At 40.9% G+C, this 17207-nt stretch overlaps 1 protein-coding gene across 1 annotated transcript; it reads right to left on the bottom strand.

Annotated features, from left to right (window-relative positions):
* Positions 1-12789: 12789 nt before the first annotated feature.
* Positions 12790-17189, bottom strand: HINT1 (histidine triad nucleotide binding protein 1). Its single transcript, XM_069777657.1, has 3 exons — positions 17024-17189; positions 13891-13995; positions 12790-13130 (listed from the first exon to the last, which is right to left on the bottom strand). Exons 1-3 carry the CDS (start codon positions 17132-17134, stop codon positions 12966-12968), a joined length of 381 nt encoding a protein of 126 aa, XP_069633758.1. The 5' UTR covers positions 17135-17189; the 3' UTR covers positions 12790-12965.
* Between the last annotated feature and the right edge of the window lie 18 nt (positions 17190-17207).

Here is a 17207-nt window from a genome sequence, read left to right as displayed (position 1 = left end):
CCTCAAGTGGCCCGGACGAGGAAGCACAGTTAGGAAAATTTGCAGAGAAATTTCATCTGCCGTTTTAAGGGACGATTCCTTCACTGAAAAGACAGCATGCTTATTTATAACAAAGAGACAAGGACATTTCACTGTGGATACTTGGGTGTGGCATTTTTCATTTTACCCACTTACAAAGAACACATTATTTCAATTACAGAACACACAGAAGAATCAGGATGTCCTTCATTGGGTAGCAATGTTTTTCACTACCACAAGAATTTTTTATTTTAATATGCCCTGGTGTGGCCAAACAGGATATAAGCAATTTTTAGAAGTGCTCAGGGAGGGGCTGAATGTGGTTCCCACTGAAACCAGTGTAAGTTTCAAAGGCAAAAATTTGTTAAGAGCATTTGAAAAATACTTCAATAAAATATGCGTAAAAATTATACTTACTGCGATACACTAACATCTGGACTGGAAGTCAAGTTCAGTAAGCCATATTTATTTAATCTTCTGTCTCTCAGTCTCAATTTCCCATCATCCCATTATCTGTCTTCAAATTCACCTTATTCCTTTTCTTTACACTACACAATTATTAGATTTGTGACTGTCGTAGTCTTTCTTATTCTATTTTGTTCAGTTATATATTGTTCCATTTACAATGTATTAGTTTTTTATAACTTTTTTTTACCTCATTTTGTCACATTACCTTTGAAACACATCAGATGCAGTTAATTTCATAAGTTTTAGCAGCTCAAGATAAATAACTAATAAAGTAATTCCTTGTGAAAGACTGATTAAAAGTTACTTTGTTTTTAAATCTATCCCAGTGTTTTTCAAAATGGGAACTGCATGAAAGTTCAGACTGATCACAATGGGTTAGAAAAATCTAGCGCTAGCCAGCAATAACTTTGTTTGGGGCAAGAAAAGACAAGAATTTTAATGGCTGTCCACAAGTGCCTAGATTAGCTAGGGAACTGTCACAGGTCAGTTCCTTCAGGGCAGTGAAGAAAGTTTTAAACACCTGTGCCCACCAAATACTGTCATTTTTCCAATTCTCTAATCCAGGTAAACTACACAGCCTCTTCAATTAGAAGCTCAAAAGACAGAAAAATCCAGGTGACAGAGAAAATAATAATTTTTCATGTTTGTTTACATCACAGTACCAACTAACCAAATTAACTTTGTAAATCTTTGCAGCATGATTTACAATATTGGCAAGTATATTTACATCACGTGTACACCTTTGTTTCCACTTTTTCCTAAACATAAGGAAAACAGGAGCTAGCTTTTCTAAATATTCTAGACACAAGAAGACACAAGAGAACCAAGATTCAACCTGAAGTTTAGGGGTTGAAGTTTCAGACTCCAATACTTATAGAGCAGCTTTTTGTTTGGCTGTAACTACTCCTAGACAGCCTATCATTAACACAACATCAAATTAATCTGCTTTGTATCTTTTAACAGTCAAACTAAGTATACGTACTGACACCTCATCATGCATATTTTACAGAATTTTATTATAAAAGTATTGTGAAACAAAACTAAGAATCTACTTGTTTAACTCCATGTAGCCATTTACTCATCATTTTTTCCAATTAAAATTTTATCATTTGTAAAAGTCTTAATATTGATACCTATGCAGCTACATAAAACAACAGAGGCTGAAAAAAAAAACAAGAATGCCAGGCAGAACATCTTAAAACTCAAACACATAAATGTGACCAAAAGCTTTTCTTTCAAGATCTGCTTCTCTTGTCAGCCAGAAATTTTGACCTGTATTGGCAGCAGAAACGTTGAGGTTCTCTTAGATGTGAGCAGTCTGGCAGGCCACACAGAACTGGCCTCTTGCTATCCAAACAGCAGTCAGCTGGGATTGCTGTGCAGCAGTCAAAAGTCCAGACACTACTGTATAAAGGCAAACAAGTACGCATATACATAACATTCTGCTTTACTTTTTAAGCCAAGTAACGCATGTACATTTTACACACACATTTTAAACCAAGCAAGCATCTGAGATGGGCACCAGCTCACGAAACTCGCAAAATCTTCTATAAAATGAATATTTTAGGTGGACTAGAAGTTGCACCATATTGGGTTTGAGCCCATCAATGTTATCAGTGTCAGCATAGTTTCACGTATCGAGGTCCATCAGCTGAGAACATGAGACCAAGCACTCATTTCCAGGTAACAAGGTTCAAAATTGCACTATTGTCTGAGTTCACACAGGGATTAACAGTGGCTGACAGACATCCCAAGACAGTTGTAGTCCATCAGGGGATGGAAAGGGGGCAGGGAACATCCACACTTCTCTTACCATTTATGTCTTGTAAAGCAAGAAACAATCATACATCTTTCAAGACAGAAAATTTAGTCTGTTCATAACAGCTCTGATTCTCTTTTGTTCCATTTCTTTTCCTTTGGTGTTCAGAAGAAATGTGTTCCACATTCTGATTAATAGTTTTCAGCCACTGATTTCTAATTAATTGTGGCTAACAATGAGCAGCTTAATATGGCATTTCTCCCACTCTCAAAACAAAAGGAGTAAGATATGTCATATATTCTATACAAACCCTTATAAATGCAAATTTACACTTTCAAAATTAGAGGATTTCAAATACAACTGACTCTTCTCTCACAATGCTTTTTATTTCGGTTCTGCAATTTTGGCTTTTTGCCTTTTTTGCTTTGCGGCTTTCTTGTTGTTTCTATTACTTTATTTTGAATCTTCTCTGATGTTTGTGTTGCTGTTAATGGAACCACAGAACAATGTTGGAAGGGACCTTTGGAGACTGTCTAGTCCACTTTCCTGCTCAGAGAAGAGCCAACTTTGAAGTCAGATCCACATGGCTCAGGGCTTTGTCTAGTCAAACTTTGAGCATCTCCAAGGATGAAGATGGCAAAGCCTCTCTGAACAACCTGCTCCATCATTTGACCTTCCTCACTGTGAAGAATTTTTTCCTAATATCTACTCAGAATTTCCCCCACTGCAACATCAGCCCATTGCTTCTCAGCCTTTCCCTCTGCACCTCCAGGAGCCTGTCTTCGCTACAACCACCCATTAGATAGCTGAAAACAGAAACTAGAAAGCCCCCTCCAAGCCATCGCTTCTTCAAGACTAAACAGTTTCTCAAGACTCTCTTTGTATATCATGGGCTCCAGCCTGCATCTCAGTGGCCTACCACTAGACTCTCTCCAGTATGTCTGCATCTTCCTTGTGCTGGTGAACCCCAACTGCACACAGCACTCCAGACACCATCTCACAAGTGCTTAATTGAGGGAATTCATTCAATTAAGCTGCTTCTAATGCTGCCCAGGGTGGGCTTGGCCTTCATTGCTGCAAGGGCACGCTGCTGATTTTTTGTTCAACTTGTTGTCCACCAAAATTCCCAGATCCTGATTTGCAAGGCAGCTTTCTAGCCAGTCAAGCCCCCAATGTACCTGTTGGACGAGGCTGGTCCCTTCCAAGTGTAGGACTCTGCACCTGACTGTTGAACTTCAAAAAGTCCCCATCAGTCCACTTCTGCAATCTATTGCATTGCCTCTGAATATCAGCCCTGACCTCCAGCTTATCAGTCATTCCCCTCCCCAATTTGGTGTCATCTGTGAACTTCCTAAGGGTGTACTCCACCCCATTTTCTAGGTGACTGATGAAGACATTAAATGTTAGCATCCCTAATATAAACCCCTGAGGAATGCCATGCCTAACCAGCCACTATCTGAACTCCTACTCTTTTAGCCCACCAGTCCAGACAGTTTTCCACTCACCTGCTAATCTGCCAACCCAGTGCATGTTTCTCCACTTTGGATACAAAGAGGCTGTGTCAAAAGTTTTGCTCTTCCCACACCCACACTGCTAATCACATCATTGTATAAGGCAATCAGGTTGGTCAGGCACAACTTGCCTCAGTAAATCTGTGCTTGCTGATCCTGATCATCTTCTCCTTATGTGCCTGGAAATGGCTTCCAGGAAGACTGGCTCCATGATCTCCCTGGGGTCTTTGATGAGGCTGCCGGGCTTGAAGTTCCCCAAATTCGCTTTATCTTTCTTCAGGATAGCTGTGATGTTTGCCTTCTTCCAGTCATAACATACTTTACCCAGTCATCATGTCTTTTTGAAGGCAGAGAGAGGTTTCGCAATGACATTGACTAGTTCCCTCAGCAGCACTGGATGCATCCCACTCAGTCCCATGAACTTCTGTGTATGTCTAGATTGCTTAAGAAGTCCTTAACTCAATCTTCCTTTAGCATGGCTCAAACTTGGCCTCTAGGCACACAGATCTAAGAGACCTGACAGCAGACCTTGCCAGTAGAGAAAGAGCAAAAAAAAGCTGTTGAGTAACTCAGCCTTTTCTACTTCGTTTGTCACTGGGCCCACCACCCCATTCTTAAGCAGATCTACATGTTCCTTAGTCCATTGTTGCTGCTTAGGCAGCTCTAACAGCCCTTCTTGTTGCACCACAAATTTCAGCTCCAGCTGAGCTTGGCTCTTCTACTTCACCTGAGCAATGTTTATTTCTTTCATGTAGCCCATCCCCACTTCCACCTATGTGGAAGTGCCTTCTGCACTTGAGTTCAGTCAGAGCTCCCCAGTCACCCATGTGGACCTCCAGCCACATTCTCTCAATCTGTGAACTTCAAAACATGCAGTTCCTATGCCTGAAGGAGGCTATTCTCGACAACCAAAAAGCTGTCCTGGCCCTCTTTACTCTCCACAGCTGTCTCCCACGGGACCTCGTCTACAAGCTCACTCAAGAAGCTGACGTCCATTCTTCTGAAGATGAAGGTCACTGTTCTGCTACACACTTTCTCTTTTCCCACAGTAATACAAGGGATGAAGTCAGGAAATAACTTTCTTAACATGCTGATGAAGAAGTGCTTCTACTAATCATACATACAGTCTAAACCAAAACCTCTTACAAACGTAAAGTACCGACGTAAAGGTCTCTAACAGTTTCGTAAACATAATTTTTTATTTCTCTGCAACAGATAGCTCATTATTCTAATTATGCAGATGGTATCTGTAACACACATGGCCTCTCATTCTACTCTGAAGATAACAATACTAAAGATGACACAGATATGTACCTTAGCCGTGTCCAAAAAACCCAGACAGAACACCACCCTTGCCCTGCAAGTGCTTAAATGTGCAAGGAACCCATTTGTTTTACCTAGTTATCTCTAGAAAGCTCTGTGTTTACCCACATTTTTTCAAAAACATCAAGTGTAGTAAGCCTGCTTACAGCATACCCTACACACACACGTACACACACAGACACCACACACCCCACCCCACTCAACAAGATCAGGATACTTATAAAACACAGTCAGAACTTTTTTTTTCCTTCTTTCAATTAAGAAAAGCTGTCTGGAGGAAAATTCTTATTATTACAAAATGTCTACCCTCGCATCCTATTTTTTGCATTTAAAGTAGTCAGCATATCATATCCCATATGTCTTTACTCTGGGCCCAGGGTGACAGTTTTTTCCACAATTCTCTAAGCTAAGCTTCACTGGATATAAGTAAGTGCCCTAACCACTGGACTACAGTCACAATGCATCTTGTTTAGCCACAAAGCTAGAATTCCATTCTGTTTGCGCAGAAATAACAGAGAAGGCCCTAGGCTAGCTTACGATTTAATAACTGGAGTCTCCAGGGAGCCCAAGATGCAACCCAGAGAGGTGCCTCAGAGCAAAAAGTGAACTGTACCATGCCTCCCACTTATTTCACATCTTTTGATTCAAAACTTGAATGTTTTTACGTCACAGCTGGAAAAGCAAATGTATGTTGTTTGCTCTACTGTGAATAAAAGCGGAAGCAATTTTGTGGACACTGCTGAGTTGTTAAATGATAAAAAAGCCACAATATTAAGAATCAAATGAGGTTTTTCTAACTACAAAAAAGGCAGCAACAAGCTGATTAATTCCATCAAGCATAAAACCAAGTGTTCTCACTAAATTGAGATCCAGGTGCAATTTATGGGGTAAAGGTTTTGGACTAAAAATTAAATCAAGTTAAATCCTTTTGCAGAAATTATTGTAAAGAAAAAAGAATGAACACTATCAATAAGCAGCAGTGTCATTTGCAACCTAATCATTGAAGGTGTTCCAATCAACAGACTACAGAAAAGAAGACCTGTGTAAGTACTGTGATGTTAGGTTTGTCACCACAGCTTCTTGGAACCACCCCTCTGTGCAAAAGTACAGAAATGTTATAGACAGGTGGATGAGCTCTGATGCAAATCAGGGTGCTGAATTTCCCTTGGCTTGCACTGGGTTATTTGACAGAGACAGACCCCTAGCACAGAGCTGAATCAGAGATGAGCAACCACTCTCTGGAGCTACACAACTTCACCTCCAGATTTCTACACCTGTGCTCGGAGCAAAGGAACCAGAGAGAACAACACTGGGAAAACAGAAGTCCCCAGTGCCACATAAGAAAGCAGAAGGGGCCTTTCATAAGAATGTCCCCCTTCCTGCCCTAATAGAACATAAACATGCACAGATTCTCACTGCAGCATCACCCCATTCAATCACCACATTGTTTACTCTGTTTCTTTTTTTCCTCACCTGTCCCTTTCCTTTTCCCCATAGACATTTCCTTCCTGAAACGAAGCTTCTGGAATTGTTATTCCACCCGCCACAGTCTAGATCTTCTGTAACTATAAAACAGAGGCATACAGATAAATAGAATTATCTCAACTCTGCCAGGGTAAATGACCTTTTAAGACACTAAACTGCTACGGCTCCAACCAGCTGCTTCAGTAAGTGCTAGCTGCTGTGGTCTCAAACATTGATCATACCTCCTTGCTTATGTAAAATGGCATTTAGAGACTGGCTACTCCTGGAGAAGAGGGGAAAAAAAAAAAAAAAGTACCTGCAGCACAGATGTACGTTTTACGAATGAATTGACAGAACTGTTCCTGTTCTGCAAGAAGATACAACTCCAAGGCCTGTCAGAGCTTTAAACAAAATATAAGCCACGAGCAAAGCAGAACACTCTCCCTCCTTCCCACTAAGAGATAGCAGGGTGGGGCTTTTCCACATCTAGTTTCCATCTTTCAACTAACATACGCTATCAATATGATGTTTTATCAAGTGTTTAGAGAATTCGCTATCTTCTTCACAGTAACGGAATTTTTACATTGACAAAATTTCACAGAAGCACAGCTACCACTACAACAAAACAAAAGTACCTGATTATTTTGGAGTATAGTTATTCTCAGCTGTGAGTCTTCTCTGCTGCTGAAATCTGTTATAAAAGACTGATTGGTACTTGACCTTCAGCCAAACCAACAGTACAAATCCTTCCTGACAAAGGGGTCAGCAACTGCAGCTCCAGCCTCACTTACTGTCCCTTTACCGTTCACATCCTGGGCGTTGGCTCCTGTAAGGCTGTGTTTTGACACGTTAAGTGAAATAATTAGCACCAGTTTTGCTTTTACTAATTGCTGTGATCAATTGTTTGATGGCACTTCCTTATGGAAAGAAGGGCCTTAAACATGCTAAAGTACTTCCTGATTCTAACAGATTCTCTGCTCTGCTGGTATATAGTGTTTACATCAATGTTACATAATCCTAGAAATACAGAGCACTCCTTTTGAGGCATGAACATAGAGGTACGCTTCTTCCACTCAGCTTTTTATACCACCCTCATCAATCTGTGGCTATGTGTCCGAGCAGTAAACATGGTACTTCTGCTCACAACAGACAAAACATCCACAGTATTCTTTACTGAAAAATCAGTCTTAACTCTTGATCTCAGTTTAATTTATATGAATACTGGGCACTTAACTGAATAAGCAACCTTGCATTTTGAGTTTGCTTTTTGAAAAGTGTGAAAACAGCATATAACATCTGCAAGCTATTTACCCATGCATTTTTAAAAGCAATACTTGATAGGATTACGTATATATCTTTGTTTTAAACTCACTCACTGCCTCTGTAAGAGCAAAATCAGTTGCTTTGTTATAATCTCCAGGGTGTTAGAAACACACATTCTGGACTGTCTGTTGGATGTTCTGTGTGTTGGAAACCTAGCAACACCTATAAAGATGTTACTGAGTAGATGTGAGCCAGTTCTTTTTCACTTTTACCATGAGTTGAGAAGAGGTAGTCTCCTTCTTCTTGAACCTCTAGGTGAAATGCTTTTTCTCTCAAGAGCCTTTTGTTTCTCAGAAAAAAACACATTTGCTCTCTTGACATTTCTCCCTCAAAGGGGCTGGATCCTCAGATATTTCTCAAGTTTCCTATCTCCAAAGTGTTTTGTTCCTACCCCAGTCACTGAAGCAGTCACCTTTCCTTAAACCACCAAGCCCCTTCAACTTCTATGCAGAGGACTCTGCATTTTAGGCTTAGACACAGGGGTTTTTTCCACCTGGCAGCCCTGTAACTAGTCCAAGTGTCAGGTGTAGGCACATTACAGTCAAATAAAGCCCACATCTCCTCTTCAACTCCTTCATGACTGGTATAGGGCATATACCTGGTGGCCAACCCTGGTGGACAGCTCTGCCCAACAGTATTAGCCTAGGTCTTGATTTTTACCCAGTTTCTTCATGCTCAGCTATGGATTGGCTAAACTACACTATTACAGTTTGTCAAAAGGACAGAAATTCTTAACGGGAAATAACAATAAAACAAGCTTACATTCTGTCAAGTTTATTACAGACATTCCCTGTCTGTTAAAAACTAAAGGAAATCATTGCCATGGCTGCTTTTTACCCGTTAACTGGAGAAGAAACAGACAGAATCAAGAGATAATTCTGTATTTAAATCCACAGCAAATACAACCATAATCAAATAAAAGATTAACACAGTGCTCTTGAGAAAAATTCCATCTGGTCCACAGAAATAATTTCCAACACACAAGAAAATAACAAAGAAAAAGGAGAAAATAAGACAACTGTAGCCTAAGTCAAGATGGCTTGTCCAAATCTGCAACAGTTACTGTCATGGGATTTTCCAAAACTGTGTTGGGTACATGTGGTCAGCTTGGCTCAAGAAGACTGGACAGCTCAATATCTAAAAGAATGCAAAATTTCATACCTAGGAGGTGTTAGTTCAAACTCAGTGACCGACATTCTAAAAACTGACATAAATGTCACATGCATAGTTTAGCTCGCCCTCTCAGACACTCATCAGAGGGTTACTTGGGTCTCTGTGTAATTTTAAGTCCTAGAACCAGAACAGCCTAAGTACATTCACTGGATTTAAAGAAAAGGGAACTCTCCTGTAGCTCCACAGCAACCTGGAGGTAGCATGGACCCTTCAAAGTCTCCCACGGCTCTTGCAAACACATCCCTGTCATTCATTCCTGAAGGAATCAATCTTTTTGCCTAGTTTAATTCTTAAGGAACACGCAGCAGATACGAACAAAACCTAAACACACAGAGGGTTTGAACATAGCCATGCTATTGTTAGTGTAACCATTACTTGAAGCTGGACAAAAATAATAAAACTGACATAACATTTCACTCTCTCAAATGCTCAAGTATTCTGTGTCACTGTAAGTTAGAGACACATCCTTTGAAGTGGTCAGTTTACTTTCTGCATTGTTCAACTGTCCTGAGGACAACGAAGTATTTTCAGACCAAGCTCACCCTCTATGTGTAAACCCCTCATAAAACCTGAGTCCTTCTCCTTCTCAGTTCATGATCTTCTCAGTTTCATACTGTACTCTCTGTGTAAGCTCTGCCTTTTTCATACCTTTATTGCCATCCCCATGGATGCCATCTTTACTAGAAATACATTAGCAAGCAGTACAGATTAGTAAGAGTCAATCTGCAAAGCTGATGTGAGAATCTAACACCCATACTACAAACATTTCAGCATTTTGGGTTTTATTATTTTGTCATGCTCTAGTTTGGACACACAGACCAAATGCCTATTTGTGGCCAGAGTATATTTGGTGTGCATCTTCCAGTTCATTCAAGAAGAATCCAATCCACACAGCCCAAGACCACTCCAATACCTCAAACTAAACCACAGCCAAATTCACTTTGAAAGAACAGTTTCAATACAAACTAAAATACTGACGTATACATACCTCTTGATCACTCCTTTTTTTAAATCCTTAAGAATTGAATAAATAAATAAATAAATACGTGATCCGTAAGCTTTCTCTGCCAGTAATTTTCCATGCCAAGTTCTTTTTCAGTGGATTATTGCTTAATAACCATTTGTTGTCTGTGATTTGAAGCAATGTAACAGGGGTATTATCTGCAAGGTGAGACATAAATTCTACCAGAGACCACTAAAACTTACAGGAAGAATCCAGTCCTCCTTAATTTCTAAGTCATATCTAGCTTCTTCAAATTTGCCCCCTACTGCTTCCCAACACACTCTCCACTCCATCCCTACCTCTGAAAAGCAGGAACACCTTCCGGATACCTCAGGGAGTTTACAGAAACATAACAGCATATATTGCCTACCTCAGTCATTCAGTTAAGTAGACATACTACAGCAGTTCAGTTTCAGACCACACATCAGCTTCTATCTACTTCAGGTAAATCATTTCCACCTTCTGCCCATGAAGATTAAATAAAGGTGAAATCCTCAGGTTGCTTACAGGCTTTTGTCACTGAATTACAATAATTGATTACTTGAAGAAACAGAAGAGACCAAGACATCTTCGTGAGGGTGTCTTAGATCCATCACTATTGTAGAGCTGAAGGGCCATACAGGATAACCCCACTTTCCCACGTCCATCTCCCTGGTTTTTTTAGTATCTAAGATGAAGTCTGCCATTTCGCTGTGATGCAGTTAACATATCTCACTTTGTAACTGGCCTTAGAAATTATAGGACAGAGCAGCTGTACCAGAGCTATTACCTAGCCACAGAAGTAACAGACTGCAACTCAAGCAGAAGGAAATTGATGGCAGAGTGGCTGAAGTCTACCTTTTAGCAACAAACTGACAAGTGCTTTTAAGAGCTAGAAGAGGGCAACTAATACCCAGTTCTCCCATTTCCTGAAGGTTCAGTGATCTCTTAACAGCCACAACTTAGGAAAAAGTTTTCCTTCAATTGTATTTTTCCCGCATTGTGCTCACCATTGTCTGACAGGTGTCTTAAGCTCAGTACTACTCATCATTTGAGCATGTCTTCAGTTTTCAAGGTACTATGGAACACACTCATCTGAAACTGAAGCAAAACTAAACTGGTTAGCAACCTCACCTCATGGCTACCCTTGAAACAATTCCATGGTTCTGCCCTCACTTGGAAGTCTTCTTACCTTCCTGAATCACGTGCATCTGCAAGTCAGATGCCAAGGAAAGCAACAAAAGCTTTACTGGGTTACTTTCATACAGGGTTCAGCAGTGATGCAATTAACTTCAACAGCCATGTTTTAATTCACAAATGCCAATGTTGGTATAAAGCATACACATAGAACAGAAATTAGAACAGTGAAAGTAGTACACACATCACATGCCTTTTCCCACACTTGGGTGCCAATGGTTGATCTCAATATCCTTAAGTGCCTTTCATGAACTTGTTCTGATAGCAGGTTTCCCAGCCATAAACCTTACAGTAGCCCCACTGTATCCACTAGTGAAACCTCATTCTTGTGTTACACATTCAGCTGTCTGCTCAGCAATGCTGTACCTCTGGGAGTTGGCTGGTTTTGTTCTTCACTTCTGTGCAGGACACCCAGGAGAACAGCTGTGAAGCTACCACTACAGGACCACCTTTTTATTCCTAACTTGACTACAGACCAGCTGCTTTCAGAAGCACTAGCTGATTTTCCAACTGAAGTCATGTCTGAGGGTAAAAACTCTGAAGGTTCAGAACCTTCAGAAGTACTTACAGAATACTTTCACATTGAATGAATTCAAATGCCTTTACCAAACTTACACAAGTTTTTATCTGAATAGAAATCACAACTCACAGCCTTTAACTGTCCACCTTCTACATTCCCATGTATCTTTCTCTAACACCTTTGGTGTTAAAATTGTACTCTGGAGAAGCGGTGCTCAAAAACACCCATTTTTTCTTAAGACATCTGCCCAAAGTCTTCCAAGTATCTTCCGTCATAAAAACTGGCTAGCTGGGACTTCTCAGTTTTAACAGAAAGAACAGTTGCTTTATATTTACACTGGCAGACACATCTGTAACCCTAACTTAAGAAAATTCATTGTCTTGGAGATTCGATGAGTGTTGCATGAACAACTGTATGCAGCAACATAGAAAAACTACTACTCACTGAAGGACAAAGTCCGCCCAATAAATCTGGAATCTAAAATGTATACATACATCATGCTGCTTACGTGTCGAAATGCCTTGAGCACCTTACAAGGCCCTACAGACACAGTTCAGTATTTTCATTTCAAGTCCTCAATTCCATCAAAATCACAATGTATAAGTAAATACCAGTGTGCTATGGAACTATCACAGCTGCCATTAACGCTATTGTCTTAACCCTTCCCATGAGAAAGATGGGGCCTCATAAAGCAGCCACTGACAGAGCGTTCCAACAGGAGCTGTATGTTTCTGACACACTGCACTGTACTAACACAGCCCTTGCACAGCATGTTTGAAATTTCATACAAAACTTTTTATAAAAGTTTTAGCAGCAGCCTACATTGGCTTTACAAGTATTTACATACCACATTCAAGAAGTTTAGTTTTCTTCCCAAAAGACATGAAACTGCTAAGCACTTGTACCTTCAGGTTTCAAATGCCTTGGCAAATCACTATCTACAGAAGATTGTTAATGGCAGACTGAAACACGCTACATACTTAAACTCCAGAGAACACCATTTTAACTTGCAGAATTGTTTCCATCAGTAAGGCACACCAGACAAAGACGATTCCCACATGCTCAATCTTTATTGTGTGAATGTTGTTCAAAGCATTTATTACCCTTCGTAGACACACATTAAAAAAAAAAAAATACATTAACAGTGGCTAGATCAATGGGCGACATATTAAAATCTATTTGGTGGTAATTTGTATGCATGCAGTTAGCTCTTGTGGTATAAAAATCTCAGCCGGGAGGCCAGCCCAACTGACGACCACCCAGAACATGGAGATGTACGTGATAGACAGACTGCCCACCCTCAGGCCCTTCATTCACAACCATCCGGAATCCATTGGTCAGGCCCAGGCTAGCAGCACACTTCTTGCCAACAATCATTAAATGCCCAAGAAGCTGGAGGAGAAAAAAAAAAAAGAAAAGAAAAAAACAAACAGAAAACACACAAAAAGGGGAGAGGGCAGGAAGGGAAGGAATGAGAGCAGAGAACCATTCAAATAAGCCAGTAAGCTAATTCTTAGAAATTCAGTCACTGCTCTTCAAATTGTTGTCTGCCTGCAACTGACACTGTCCAAGAAAAGTTATAAAGACTGACTATGCATAATATAGGGGGAAAAAATTCAAGCTAGACAGTAACAAACTACAGAAGTGTCGCAGAAGCTAAATTTATCTCATGGTTAAAGCCCCCGTTACTTCTTCAGGCAACATATATAATTCTGGTGGAAAAGAAACTTTATCTTATCATGTAAAAGTTTACAGAGTATTTTAACTTGATGTTTATAGTTACAATTGAAATACTCAGCACCTCTCAGCTAACTTTTTCTTTCTTCATCTCTGACCTGCCCAAAACCCCAAGCCCATATTAGAATAAGTACTACTGCCTGTAAACCATGAAAACAGATATCAAGACTGTACTCCAAAATAACAATGCATTTTGCACTGCAGATACATACCCAGAAATACATTTTGCTTTGTATCACTACTTTTACTGGAAAACCTTAACTCCATTCCCATTCTAAGCTAGAAGAAAAGGATTATAGTATTGGAAAACTACTTTGCCTCTTTGACATGTCAAGAGGAAAAGGGGGAGAGTCTAGTAAATTAGGAAGTAATTAGAAGTACAATTTGGTGTACAGAAAGCTTCTAGAGTACTTACAGATTCATCAGAATCTTCTGCTTCAGATAACCTGACAATTGGCTTCTTAGGAATCACTAAGAAATGTGTTGGAGCTTGGGGTGAAATATCGTGGAACGCAAGGCACTGGAAGAAGAACAAACAATTAAAACATAATGTGCTTCAGAGAAAGGCAACAGTTTAAGTAAATCAATATGCCCCACTAAATACATACTCAAGCAGATTATTGGATACCCCAAACATAAGCAGAGATGTTGATTTTTGTTGAGTGATGTATTATTCAAAGTCCTCTAATTTCTAAACACAAAACACCTGCTTAGGAAGACCTCCTGGTATGAAAAAAATAAACATTATTCAGTTTTAAGTATTAATTAAAAGCTATAGTCTTCTCAACAAGTTAATATGCAATTAGGTTCATGATTTATTATTTCCACATATGCATACCAACTAACAGAGCTGATGACATGCATGCCTATAAAAAGTACATTTATGCTTATTTCACTTTTTTATTAATACCCTGTTAATAAAACAAATGGCAAACAGTCACCAATCATCTTCCAGTTATGTGTGAATACTGCCTTGGTCAAAGATAGCAAGGCAATTTCGAAGAACCTAAAGTAACTTGATTGAGGCTGGATTACATTTCTGTTCTCAATAGCAATGAGTATTTCAGAAAAAGATTATTTCAAAATAATGTATTAAGGCTCCTCTACTTCAGATATTCTCAAATTGAGGGAAAGGCATCACTTTTGAAATATAAACAATAAGCAGTTGACTCACAACTAATTTTATGGAAGTACCAAAATTACTATCAATCAGAAACTGCATGCAGCACTTAACTGCATCAAATAAATCTCAAATTAGGAACTTGTAATAGGTAAGAGAAATAGAAGAGAAAGCAAAGAAAGAGAAAAGGAAGCTATGCCTCTTTGTGCAAATGGCCAACCACAGGACCAGGACTTGCTACTGCAACCCCCACAGTCTGCAGATGCTCACACTGAGCATGCACTCTGCCATTGCTAACCAAAGGGTGTCTCTGATGTAGCCACCACATTTAGCAGCAAAATGTCTGGTGGATATTGGTTGAGTTATGCCACAAAGAGTGCATACTTATAAACATGTATCTTACATTCTTCAAAATATCTATTTCCTAGATGCTTTCAGTTATTTGTGAATCAACAAAGTGAATTTTCTTTGCGACTATACTGCTTTTTAATTCTACCGAGAGGAACTGCGGCCTCTGCCAAGAGCAAGGGTAGTGAAAAGCCCGAACTTTACCTACATAACAATGTCGCATCTTACATACCTCCAATCTGTCCTATTTTAAGCTATCCTTAAGAACATAATGCCCAGTTTTAAATCTCTGATGAACTGCTTGTTTTTCCCAAACAGAGAAGGTTGATAAGCAAAGAATGGATTAATAAAACTAATTTGCTCCTAATTAAATAAATCTTACTTTGACTCGGTCACTTTGTAAGCAAATTTTCTATTCTGTGTGTTCCACCTAGAGGCAGAATGCAAATGGCCAAACTCAGTCAAAGAATTTAATGAGCAAAAGACTGGTAGCAAATAATATTCTATGGGACAGAGACATGAAGTAGTATCAAACAAGAGCACAATCACAGAAAGTCCATGAGTGCATGGTAAACCAACCTTCACTTCAGCAAGTTTAGATTCAACTAAAACAACAGTGATAAGGCTTAATTTCACAGAGACTTTGTACTTTTTAATATCTCCTTTTCTCTGCACGTCAATTAATGATTAAAAGACTTCCTTACATTTCTCCTTGTAACATTTGCAGCCTAAAAAGACCTTCACAGAGTCAACAAAATGAATTAAAGATCATCCACTATAGTCAACTAAACTCTGAAGGCAGTTTTACATTTCTGCATAGTTTAAAGTAAAAATCAACTGAGATACTGCAGGTAATTGCTCTTCCAGAAAATACTGTGCACTAACGGCAGTCAGAGTAGGTTATAAACCCGCTCAAGTCACTCATCAAAGTCAATGGCCTGATTCTCAATCAAGCACAGTGCTCAGGTTACACTGCTGTAGCCACGACAGCTGACGAGAAGCCTCATGCAGCTTTGACCCGGGTCAAGACAGGATGCACACCCTCACATAAACACAGAGCAGTAAAGTAAGCATGATTTTCAGAAAGCAGTGAAAATTTCCAATATTCTTGAGAGTAGATGGCAGCCACAACATTTCTGTATCTATTAAGAAAACACTGTTCCAAGCTATGCGTAATTTTTAAGCATACAAATCAGACAAAGACCATCTTTAGTGAGTCTGCATTCTACACTGCAGATAATCCCTTATTTCAAAAGCAAAAGTCCCTGTTGATGTTCAGTACTCCAATTAAAAAGGGGGGCGGGGCTTATACTGGATACTAGTTTAGTTTACATCTCAGAGATAAGAGCTGCATTTTTTTCATAAACCATTTCACTTAGCTCCTAGCACGCTGTGGTGCACCAGCATCACTCAATGCTACCAGCCCCACCTCACCACAGAAACCGATTTTTGCAGCCTGCAGGCTGACCAGTTCCAGACTGTTGTGAAGAGCAGAAAAAGCTGTGATTCTCTGTAATTCTTCCCTTTAATCATCCTTCTCAGAGGTTCATAAGCAAAGCCTGGCAGGCACAGCTGTATAATCTCGATAACGCTATCGAGAGGCACATCGAGACCCGCACGTCTGTGGCTAGCACGGTGCACTGTTTGGGTACGTACGCCCTGAATCCACAAGGAGATTGCCTGCAGGCGGTTAATCTCAGGTTTCACGACTAACCCCCTACACGTCCCCGGGCAGTTAAGCCTGCAGCACGGCCTGCAATGCCGTCAGGCTGCGACACGGGGAGCGCCAGAGGCCCCCCGACACACACAGGCCGGTGACACAGCGGGGCCGGGGCCGGGGCCGGGGCCGGGGCCGGGGCCGGCCGCGCAGCACCTGCAGCCCCGCATCCGCCCAGCCACCCGCCGGTGCCCGAAGGAGCCCGGTGCTTTAGGGACGCTGCAGGAGGGTGCGGAGAAGAGGCCCCGTCCGTCCCGTCCCGTCCCGTCCCGTCCCGCCCGCCTCGCCACGCTCCCGAGCGCCTCAACGGCACCCCCCGACCCGGGCGGCTGCGAGCGGGGCGCGGCCGCGCACCGCCCGCACCTGCTCGTCCTCATAGATGATATTGGCGGGGATCTCCTTGCGGATGATCTTTCCGAAGATGGTGTCGCCGCCGGGGCGAGCGGTCTGCGCCTTGCTGACCTCGTCCGCCATGGCGGCCGTCGCCCCGCGCTACCTCCCGCGGCCGCGGCCACGCCCCCCGCGGCCCTCAGTGCGTCGACCGATC

Source organism: Haliaeetus albicilla, chromosome Z (genome assembly GCF_947461875.1).
Source record: "Haliaeetus albicilla chromosome Z, bHalAlb1.1, whole genome shotgun sequence".
Classification (NCBI taxonomy): domain Eukaryota; kingdom Metazoa; phylum Chordata; class Aves; order Accipitriformes; family Accipitridae; genus Haliaeetus; species Haliaeetus albicilla.
The sequence above is the reverse complement of the archived record's forward strand: the minus strand, read 5'-3'. Positions and strand labels throughout refer to the sequence as shown.

Coding starts and splice junctions, on each gene's coding strand:
- HINT1 (XM_069777657.1), bottom strand. CDS start 17,134: ATGGCGGACGAGGTCAGCAAGGCGCAGACCGCTCGCCCCGGCGGCGAC. Junction 13,996..17,023: donor TCATCTATGAGGACGAGCAG/GTGCGGGCGGTG, acceptor TTCTTCTTCCAG/TGCCTTGCGTTCCACGATAT. Junction 13,131..13,890: donor CAGAAGATTCTGATGAATCT/GTAAGTACTCTA, acceptor TTTCTCCTCCAG/CTTCTTGGGCATTTAATGAT.